Source organism: Schistocerca americana, chromosome X (assembly GCF_021461395.2).
Source record: "Schistocerca americana isolate TAMUIC-IGC-003095 chromosome X, iqSchAmer2.1, whole genome shotgun sequence".
Classification (NCBI taxonomy): domain Eukaryota; kingdom Metazoa; phylum Arthropoda; class Insecta; order Orthoptera; family Acrididae; genus Schistocerca; species Schistocerca americana.
In genome coordinates this window covers 938,937,054-938,949,079 of record NC_060130.1, presented here as the reverse complement: position 1 = coordinate 938,949,079, position 12,026 = coordinate 938,937,054, and the positions used below count along the sequence as shown (strand labels likewise).

At 41.0% G+C, this 12,026-nt stretch overlaps 1 protein-coding gene across 1 annotated transcript in view; it reads left to right on the top strand.

Annotated features, from left to right (window-relative positions):
• The window catches only part of LOC124556412 (dynein axonemal heavy chain 7-like), a 746,268-nt gene that overhangs the window by 243,589 nt on the left and 490,653 nt on the right, over positions 1-12,026 (top strand). The window contains exon 7 of the mRNA XM_047130371.1: positions 3,448-3,611. Coding sequence (XP_046986327.1) covers positions 3,448-3,611 — 164 coding nt within the window. The remainder of the gene's footprint in view (positions 1-3,447; positions 3,612-12,026) is intronic.

Sequence of the window (12,026 nt, the reverse complement as noted above, 5' to 3'; positions counted from 1 at the left end):
TTTATTCGCACATCTCTCAATATTGTACCATGATCACTTCACTGGGTGGAATGAAACAGGAGAGCTGAAAAAGCATAAGCACGCTTTGCTGTTTCCGATCACATTAAAATTTCGTCGAGTGGTTTTGAAGGACCATAGTGCTTCCATCCTATACACCAAAGCAATAACTGCCGTCACTCTACGCTCCAGAGGGGTGCAATCACGTCCACTGGGGTTGCTGACCCATGATGTCCTTACATTAGGGTTGAATCATCCGGACAGTGCCAGCAGTGTCAAGGGTTGTCAATAATGGCGTCCCGTTGCTCATCATAGTGCCAACTGTCGTTTTGACTGCGAAATGTGTGGGAATAAGCACCCCAAGGAAAAGGGTAATTTCACTGACGCCTTTTATGCCACTTTCTGAGGCCTTTTGGTGTCGATTCTGACCGGGGGTGCGTCTGAAATTTTATCCTCGAGCACCATAAAAAAAACTGCGTGCTTTAAACACTAGGCGTCTCGGTGCTGACCACCATTGCAAAGGCATCAAAACGAGAGGTGAAATGGTAAAAATAGGGGATGTGCGTCTGAAGCGACGCCGAGCCAGAAAGCGACATAGCAGGGCACCACGCTTTTGCACCGTTACAGAGGAAGGTTCTAGGAACCTTTGAGCCATATTTCAAACAGGAATCTGTTTCGTCAAGAGATAAACTTTTGGGTAGAACGATGTTCCAAGAAAACTAGGAACGAACTGAACTGAAGAAAGAAAAGTAGCCGTAAGGAAGATCAGGATTATGAATCTAGAAGCACTTCGTGATCCATCTGAGGTCACATGCAAACAATAATAATAATAGCAATAATGAAGCGAATTTATTTGTTCTTTCTAAATTATTAACAGTACATACATTACTTATCAGAAATAGAAGAAAAATTTCGTTAGTTACCAGCAGAGACAATAACAAGTATTGATTAAGACACTCAAGTCAGGTTTAACAGCTTTGACATATCCTATGGCCATGATGTTAGAGATTACAGTCTGCTATCATCCAAGATACTGCTGTTCCTGGCAAAGCTTTTTTGGCATTTGAATAAGCATCCCTTAACCTGTACTTTGAAAATCCTTCAAAATATCCAAATGGGAGTCCATTTTTATCCTCTTAACTTGAAGGCAGCTATTATTTTAACTAGCTGTGCTGTGCCAATGTATCTGCTGTGATTGACACTAAAATCAACTGAACTTTTGTAGCGTAAGAGACTGAGCTTTCATTTAAGATGTTTCATGACAGGAAGGTACAGTCAGATGAGATGTTCTTATATATGTGAGATCTATTTTCCATCACACTTAGTATTGTATTAAATATCTTTAAGCATTCTAGCTCAAGCAGTCTTGCTCCAGTCCCTAGGTTGCAAAAGTTGGATGACTACAGTCAAATAGCATATTTGCTTTAGCATCAGCTTGCCAACGTTTGAGATCCTATTATACCATAGCAAAGTTGAAGCAAAAGCTGAATTGCTGGACATGTGCAAGTTGTGTAGGCTGTAGGCTTGTGCACCAAGTGCACTGTTGCCAAGTGCACTTTACCAATAGACGTCTGATCTGCAGTAGTTGATTCTTCATCATGCTGCTTGGACAAAACGTCATCGTAGACATGGTGCTGTGATGACAGGATGCATTTACAGTGGCCAGCCAATGGAAGGGTTCTCCTTGTTGGCAGAAGATAGGAACACAATAGGTAGGAGAACTCACATACTTCTCCAAGTTAATTTTTTAAACTGTATTTTTTTAACTGGTCAGATTTTGTATCCCTTCTGCACCTGTACCATTGGCAGCAGCCTATCTTACCATGCCTTTGTTACTGTCCTGCTCAGCATGCATGCAGGCAGGAACAGATAGTGTAGCCTTCTCACGAAACACCCCGATTTCTCGCGTACTGTGGATGCGTGATCTGCTTGACTGCGCCTGGCCACCTGTTCTTGACCGTTACACACACTCTATGGTCCTATGGTCAGATTACAACTCCGTCCGTACGTCAGCCATTTGCTCACATGTGCCCATGCTACCTGGTTGTCAGGCAGGCATCCAAGTTGGAACAACCTGGTTGAAGGTGTAAGAGGAGGTTGTCCATCATATACTCACATGTGGCTGAAACATTATGTAGTCCAAACAGCATAACTTTGAACTCATCGATGTTGTCAAGGTAATCTTTTCCTGGGCAGCCCGTCAACATCAATTTACTGGTAACCTGTCTACATATCTATAATTGAGAAATGCTTTGCCCCTTTCAGGGAGTCTAGGGTGTCAACAATGTGTGGAAATGAGTAGAGATTTGTTTTCATGATTTTATTCACTCAGGAAGAAGAACTATATGATGGTGAGGACTATCAAATTCACAGTCATGTTTCAATACCTGAAGTCTGGTCATGTAAGATGACTAACTAGAAGCCATTCACATATGAATTATACTGAACCGAAATTACTTAAATATTGTGGAAGGAACCAAATTAACCCTAGTCAAATAACTAAAATAACGAGACCCAGCTTGTATGGGCTGCCAATAATCAAACTTGCTAATTCAGTCCCAGTCAAGACCAAAAGACTGTATGGATTGCAAAACTGTGACAACCACCAGAAAACAAACAATACATGCCCTTAAATAAAATGTTACTTCCAAGCACCAAGATAGGAGGAACTGTGAACCTATGCTATACCAGCCTGTAGACATGACTACCTAACTAACTAAACTCAGCCATGTAAGTAGACAAATCCAAACACAAGAGGCATCTCAAATTTTAGAAACAAGCAGTTTTAATTACACAGTTAACAAACATTAAGTACTGTTAAGGGCATACATGTAAGAGCAAGCCGCAGTCTATAAATAAATATTTCAGGGATCCAAGAAGTCCACTGTGAAATCAGTATATTAAGAGTACCAGTGGTCAGCTACAAAATTTGTTTCTATTTTTGCATTGTGATTATATCATTATGGCATGGTGTTAACTGATGTACCAGTCCTGTCACAATTGCCCTGCAACATGGTAGTGGAGTCAGGATATGGCCAATTGTAATTAATCTGATGATAAGCTGAAATTCTGGTCTGCCACATGCACTGTGTCACATGTTATAAAACTGCACAGTAAGCTATACAAGCTGGTCTGCTACCCATTAGGAATATTTTCACTAAGATTTTATCACAAGCTGAAGCATATTGGAAACAATTTTGATAACTAAATAGCAGCAGATACAAGCATACTTATGCACACACAAAAATGGTAGCTTCCATTCATAACTAGATGTTTCTTTACATGGAAAAAGATAAAAAAGAATGGTAGAAAACCGTGTTATGTCACCTGTTACAGTACATTATTATTTATCAATTACAACAGTCAGGTCCCCATAATACTAGTAACTAATATTTTAATCAGTCTATAAATAAGCAGCCACACTGAAAAACCAAAATTTTGTAATTACAGGTAACAGAAGAATGTCTAAGAAATCTAATATTTGTAAACTGTGTTGATGGAGAGAAAAAATATGAAGAAGTTTTAAATTTTGATAAATTTTTGAATGTTGCAATGACAGCTCTTGACCAGTACAACAAAGATCAAACCAATAAATTGAATATTGTTTTATTTAAGTAAGTATTAAATTTCCATAAATGCATTATTAATTAAAAATTGCTTTTTGATTGCACAACAATTACACTTCAGAATCAGTGGTTATCTTTTCTTCTTCTGGTATTTGTTTTACTAGCAAGATTTATCTTTATTACCTTAAATAAATATTGGGTACTCAAACATGTTTATAAAACAAAAGAAGTAGAAAGTTTCTGTACATTTTCTTACCCAAGCTGTAGGGAATCAGTCACCAAACTTTAGTTTAGTTTCAGTTACTAATTTAGCTTAGGCATATGTGCCTCCTGCTGACTGTATTTGCAACCACTTGTTCTCACACAGAACATGTTGATAAGTTTACAGGTGCTGTACACTATCTAAGTGAAGATATGTCCACATGCAGACCATCTTATTTCATTTACTGTTGCTGGCCTGAATTTGCTAATCCATTGTCTACTTCTCAGCTCATTGTTTTATTTTTCATGTGTTTGTTTGGTGGTTTCTGCGCCGCATATGGTTGATATTTTAATGGTACTGATATCAGCGATGAGTTGTTTCTACTTTTCAGCTCATTGTTTTATTTTTCATGTGTGTGTTTGGTGGTTTATGCACCACAAATGGTAGATGTTTTAATGGTACTGGTATCAGCGGTGCATATTTTGGAAGGTTGACTATCTATGTGTGTTGTGTCAGGACAGTGTGACACATACTTATTGGCACAGTTTTCCAATCAGTGTATTTGCTAATCTTGTGAATGAGAACCAAAGGCAAAATTAGGTTGGACCAGGGGGAGGGAAAAACAAACAATTTCAACAGCACGGAGTATAATGGGGATAGGGTTGTAGACCCATCCAGAGCTGAGATGATTAACTTTTCATGGAACAGTGAGACACAAACATAGATATAAATAGAAACAGTAGATGAGGTGATAGATACAAGTGAAGATGAAGATGCAGTTGTTAAAACACAAAATGTTTCATTAGGGGATTACAATAGGCTGGTAATGCCACCAAAATGCCAAGTCACAGAGCATTCATGTACTTCGACACCATAGTGAGTCATGGGGAGGAATAATCAGATGGACATTCTGATTATTCCTCCCCATGACTCATTATGGTGTTGAAGTACATGAATGCTCTGTGACGAGCAGGAAAAGCAACAATTAATCCAGCATCTAGACAGTCGACACTGGCATCATAAGAACCTTTGTCTGTTTCAGCAATGGGCTCTCCAGTAACTGCAACATTCCCAGTAATAACAGTAGTATGGTACCTGGTTTAAAAACAGCACCAACAACAGCACAAGTTATTCCTATATCAACACAGCAAACAGTGCAACTGACTTCAGTTAACACTCCAGTATCAGCACCAGCCACCCCAGTGGCAGCAGCAGCACCAGTAATTTCAGCACCACCAGTCAGAAAAAGTGTGAAACAGCCAAATTACCTAAAAAAAATTTTAGTGCTAAACAGCATCAGGAAAAAAGTTCTAGGACAAGTCATAACTTCTCCAACATGTCCACTCATAAGCAATTAATGGTCTTATATCAAAATGTACAGGGTTTATGTAATAAGCTAGGTGAAGTAGAAGTTTTGTTAACTGACAGTTTAAGTCAAATTTCTGTGGTTTGCACAAGTGAGCACTGGTTACGAGACTCTCAGATATGCACAACAACTGTTCCCAATTTTAAAATCATAAGTAATCTCTGCAGAGAAAAGCACAGATGTGGAGGTGTGCATATTTATGTTAGAGAAAATCTTAACACTAAAGAAGTGAAGTTAAGCAATAGTAAGCATATAGAAAAAGTGTTTGGATACTGTGTCTGTGAACTGACGGACTGTGGCCTTATAATTGTCTGTTTATATAGGTCACTCTCTGGAAATATTTCCTTATTTAAAAAGAAAAATATAGATCTAAGAAATGAACTGACAAATAGGTCAAAATGCCCACTTGTGCTGCGTGATTCCAACATCAGTTTCAGTAATTATAACAGTGCATAAAAGGACCAGTTATTAAATCTCCTTATGTCATATAATCATAAAGTTACATTAGCAGGTATCCCCAGGTATGGAGGTGGCTGCAAGACAATAACTGATCAGGTGTTCATTAACAGACATACCAGTAGTTATGATGTTGAAGTAACAGATAATGGAAATTAAGCTTCAAATAAAAAACATGATTAGAAAAAAAATGTGCCAGTGTAAAATGTATAGAAACAAGATCTATTAAAGAAAGTAGCCTTATGATTTTTCGTAAGCTGTTGCAAAGGGTTAAATGGGACACAGACCAAATCAAAACTGTAGATATTAAATATGATTCGTTTATCACAGAATATAAATAATGCTTTGATGTTGCCTTCCCCTTTAGAAAAATAAACAATACTCCAAATGTAATTCATAGCTAACTGCAAGAATTAAGAATTCTGCCGGCACTCTTAGAAGTCTCGTCAGTATTGCAACTGCAATGCAGCACTAAAACCACATCTCAGATACTACAGAAAAGTCTATGGAAAGGTTATACATGCAGCAAAAAAGGTGAATAATGACTTAATTATCAGAAAAGGCAACAATAAAACCAAAACCATTTGGAAGATCATAACCTGCAACATAGGTAAATCCAAAGTGACAAACAAAAATCCCCTTATATGTAAGGAAGGAAAAGTTGTTGAAGACTCTCCAAATATTGTTAATATATTTAATGACTGCTGTATTAACATTGCTCAAAATCTTACAAGAACTTGGGGGACTCAAAAGTAACAAGCATAAAAGTTCCCATAAATGAAAGAACCATCTTTTGTACCCAGTTACACATTCATAAGTAACAATAGTGTGAAAAGAAAAGTTGCTATTCACCCTATAGTGAGATGCTGAGTTGCAGATAGGCACTACAAAAAGACTCTCACAAATCATAGCCTTAAGCCAGTGACGCCTTTGTCAGAATTAGACGGCAAACACAAACATACGCACACTCACACAAATGCAAGTCACATGCATGTGACTGCAGTCTCAGGCAACTGAGGCCACACTCAGATTCTGTTTTAGGCCCCCTGTATCTTGGTTTTTATTAAAGACTTTCCAAATCATCTAACAAGAGCCAAATCACTACTTTTTTCAGACAATACAACCCTCTTTATCAACAGACAGAGTGACGCTGACTTGCAAGAAAAGATAACTGTAGCAACAAACAAACTGTTTAATTATAAATGTAAAAAAAAAAACACATGGACGAACTGTAGGCACATAAGGAACAAAGTAAAAAATTGCATATGACTAGAGATAGGGGACTGTGTAGCAGAACAAACATCTTTCAAAGCCAGCCGGTGTGGCTGAGCGGTTGTAGCTGCTACAGTCTGGAGCTGCGCGACCGCTACAGTCGCAGGTTCGAATCCTGCCTTGGGCATGGATGTGTGTGATGTCCTTAGGTTAGTTAGGTTTAAGTAGTTCTAAGTTCTAGGGGACTGATGATCTCAGAAGTTAAGTCCCATAGTGCTCAGAGCCATTTGAACCATCTTTCAAAAAGTTTTTATGTGTATGGTTGGATGACAATTTAAGACAAGAAAAACATGTTGAATTATTGTGAAGGAAGGAAGCGTGGTCCTTTGCTACTATCAAACCTGTTGTACTGTGGCCCAACTTACTGCAACACCCATGCCCTAAGCCCAAGCTGTAGGCATGTGTGACCATAATTAAATACACATGGTTACACACAACACATATATTCTCAGCAATATACATACACCAAAAAGTTATGATAATGGCCGCATGGGTGATCACGAGACTGCAGGTAATGGTTCAACCACTGATCCTGGATAGTACATGCTCCTCAGTGATCAAGCGTGTGGTACAGATCCATGGCTGCAGGAGACAATGGACACATGTCCAGCTGAGTGTGTGAATGTTCTTTTGACACATAGATGCCATTTAATTTCCAGGCATGAGAAACATAGTGAACATGTGACAGCTGTTCAATTTGCATACGTTATGGTAGGGAGTGTGTGTTTGGCTCAACCCACATAGTCTGAGGCTAGCAAGATCACAGAATGATGCAGACGTCCACTGAGTAGCAGTGGCTAGCTCATACTGGTGTCTCTCTTTGTGTCCTGCATGTCTGTTGGTGGTGCGTTGTGCCGTACTTCGGGCTAACACTGCTTTTGCATGGGGGCACATGTGGACAAATGTTAGCCCATTGACTGTGTCATATGCAATTACTGTGCTGCTGTCCAAGGCTGCCACACAGACCACCATTGGAGAGCAGAGCTTGGTAGGTGCGAGAGGTGAAAATGTGCCGTCGGCAGTCAGCATATATTTATGTTTTGCATGCAACATGGGCACAGTGGTGATAGTCAGTGACATCAGTGCAAGCACAAAGGTAGTGTGTGTGACATAATGAATGGCTGATGGGGTACGAAGGGCTGTGTTCCCTTGTGGCCTGCTAGAACAGCAGTACCTAGTGGCACTGTTCAGGAACTGTCTGTAGCGATGAGTGGCTGCAGATCTACTTTGTATATATTGGTTTGGAGAACACTGGTGCATGAACAAGCTCTTGTTAACTGCTACAAAGGATAAAAAATGAAGCATTGGTGAAGATGCCCTGTTCATAACACCGAGTTCATTTGTATTTTTTTTTTTTTTTTTTTTTTTTTTTTTTTTTTTTTTTTTTTTTTTTTTTTTTTTTTTTTTTTTTTTTGACAAACCCAGAGCAGAAGCATGTTGTGGCACTTGATGTGGGCCCTGCACTCATGGCACTGGAGACTGCACGGAGCTTAACATGTGTGAACGCGGTGTCATTGGGGCTCGAACATAGCTTCTGGAGCTGTGGCGGACATACCTGGCAGGCAGCGGGTGGTGTGTGTGTGGGCTGCTGTATGCAATGTATTGTCATTATGATGCAGTATGTGCATTTGAAGCAAACATGGTAACTGGCACACATGGCGTAGTCTGCTGGTTGCAGTGGTGAGGCTGACTAGTGCGGTTGTGTGGGGTGTGGTCTGGGAGGCTGTCTGGGTGGGTAGGGGTAGGCTGGGGCACATGTGGCTGTTGAGTGGCAACTGGCAGTGTGCGTGAGCCACCGGCAACTGCTGGGGCAGCCTTTGCCCGGCCAGTTGTATGTAGAGCATCATCTGTTACCCAGTCCTCTACCAGATCAAAGAAGTGTGCAGCGGTGGGATCTGTCAAGACTTATGGCAGTTTGACCCTGTTGATCGAGACCTTAAGTGGTCTACCATTATACTCGATCTCCAATGTTGTCCCACCATGAGTTATCATGCGATGTGGTCCTGAGTATAGTGGCTGCAGTTGTGGCTGTACTACATCTGTGCACAGGATCACACGTATGCAGTGCTGTTAGTCTGTCTGTACAAAGACTTTGTCAGTGCTGTGCCATGTTGGCAGGTATGGTCAAAGGATGGCTGTGTGACTAAGTAGGCATTCTGCTAGGGGCAGGGTTGAAGTGTCATGTGGTGGCAGTACTTCTTTCATGAATCCTCCAGGGATGGTGAGCGACTGCCCGTAGATGAGGCCTACAGGTGAGATGACAATCTCTTCCTTAAGAGTCACTCGCAGGCCAAGGAGTATGAGCAGTAGTGCTTCCATCAAGATGGTGTTGTGGTATATCAGGAATGCCTTCAGCATCCAATGGAGCCACTCAACCACACCGTTAGACAGCAGATGGTAGCTTGTTATGCTGTGTAGCTGTGCACCACACAACTGGGTGACATGTTTGAACAGTACACAGTCAAACTGGTGGCTATGGTCCATAGTTACGTGCCTGAGGCAGTCAAAGCACACCACCCAGGTGTCAACAAAAGCAGTAGCGACCATCTCAGTGGTGATGTTGGCTTTGGGTGTTGCCTGTGGCCAGTGAGTGAAACAGACCACCATTGTAAGGAGGCAGCACTTGCCTTGGGACAAAGGAAGCAGGAATACAGTGTCAGCATGGACATGTGTAAAGCAGCATGTCATGTTGAGAAAGGTGCCAATGGGCAGGTGTTATAGGTATATGCTCAATGAAGATAGTAAAGGGGCTATCTACAAACAGAACTGTTACACCACCTGCTACACGGTAAGCAGTTCATAATCGTATATGCTCCAAGCGTGCCGCCCTGCCTACAACTTCTGCGAGAAGAAGCTGAGTAACTGCCAGCTGCTTTCAGTGTGTTGTTGAAGTGCTGTGCTGATAGCTGTCTGGCTGGGGTCCACAGCAATGGCTAACTTTACATCATGTATTGGATGTGTGAGCAGTGCCGCTTCAGCAAGGCGACATTTAGACACTAAAACTTTGCTCCAGTTCATGAGTCCAGGTAATGGGAGCCCTTTCTTTCGCCATGGGATCATGTTTTGCTGCAGTCAGGGGTTTGAGCACTGTAGAAATGTTACATAGACAGGGCTGGTAGAAGTTGACTATCCAGAAATAACTTTATTTATTTAATTACATGTCAAGTTCCGTAGGACCAAACTGAGGAGCAAATCTCCAAGCTCATGGAATGTGTCAGTACATGAAATTACAACATAAAAGTAATAACAGATAAAAATAAATGTTCATGAACCTCAAAAAAGTCAGTCCATAAGTTTAAGTAAACGCTGTCAGCAATACAATAAGAATCAGCTTAATTTTTCAAGGAACTCCTCGACAGAATAGAAGGAGAGACCTATGAGTAAACTCTTCAGTTTCAATTTGAAAGTGCGTGGATTACTGCTATGATTTTTGAACTCGAGTGGCAGATTATTGAAAATGGATGCAGCGGTATCCTGCACACTTTTTTGCACGAGAGTTAAGGAAGTCCGATCCCAATGCAGGTTTGATTTCTGCCTAGTATTAACCGAGTGAAAGCTGCTTATTCTTGGGAATAAACTAATATTGGTAACAAGAAATGGCAACTAGGAGTATACATATTGAGAGCCCAATGTCAAAATACCCAGACTCGTGAGCAGAGGTCGACAAGAGGTTCGTGAACTCACACCACTTATTGCTCGAACCGCCCGTTTCTGAGCCAAAAATATCCTTGTAGAATGGGAAGAGTTACCCCAAAATATAATACCATATGACATAAGCAAATGAAAATACGCAAAGTAGACTAATTTTCATGTCGATGTATCACTCACTTCTGATACCGTTCGAATAGTATAAATGGCAGTATTAAGTCTTTGAACAATATCTGGAACATGGGCTTTCCACGACAGCTTACTATCTATCTGAACACCTAGAATTTTGAACTGTTCAGTGTCACTAATCATATGCCCGTTCTGTGAAATTAAAATGTCATGTTTTGTTGAATTGTGTGTTAGAAACTTTAAAAACTGAGTCTTACTGTGATTTAACGATGTAGGCCTTTGTGAGTTTCTGGGTGTGGCACGTTCAGGATCACCTCACTTTGTCCAGCAGAGGTGTGGATTCAGTAGAGGTGATTAGGAGACCAAGGAGACAGACCTCACTGACCTCAAATACATATTTAAATGGATTTATCACTGTGCCAGCCTTGCTGAGACACAGGAAAACGGTTTTTAGGTAGCTAGGGTGGAGTTTGGGCATCTTCGAGAACACAAGGACGTCATTCAGATATGCAAAGCAGCATGGTAATCCATTCAGGAAATGCTACCAAGTCTGGGCAAGATTCCTAAGGCCAAATGTCACGAACATGTTCTCGCAAAGCCCGAAGGGAGTGGTAATCATGGTTTTTTCTATCTCCTCAGGTGCCACAGGTATCTTCATGCAGTTGATTTAACTAAACACAGTCACATGTGCCAAGACATGGCTAAAGTCCAGCAGATGTGAACCTGAATATCTGTCTGGCACTGTCCTTGAATTTGGTGCTTGGGGCCACAAATTGTCTTTTTGGGGCGCTAAATGTGAGGCAGAAGGTCAAAGGCTGCTCGATGGTCGGATGACACCTTGTTGTAAAATTGCCTCGAACTCAGCCTTTGTGACTGTGAGCCTGTCAGGTGTGAGGCGATGTGGGCGGTACAAGATTGGGGGACTGGGATTGGTGATGACATAGTGGAGCATTGAAAAACTGATGTCCTGTGCCTACCCAGATGGCGAGTTAGCTCCAAAAATTTGCTTAGAACATCTGTGAATGGTCTGGAGCATGCCACGAGTTTAACAGTGAAGAAAGTGGCCTACTGTTGCTTTCCACTATCTTCAGACTCATTGTAGTATCGATCAACTGGGCCTTTGCAATATTCTCAAGCAACTGGTAGTGTCCAAGGAGATCTGCACCCAGGATCAACTCATTGACATCGACCACAGTGAACCTCCACACAAATATACGCTGCAGTCCATGATCCAAATTCCCATAATGAGTGCCGTATGTTTTTATGGTAGATTTGTTTGCTGCAGTGAGGCACAGTGTTTCAGCCTTCCTGTGATCTTTTAACATGATTTTGGAAGAAAATCAATAAATCCGATCCAGTGTGTATCAGGTGCCTCACACCCCCACACTGT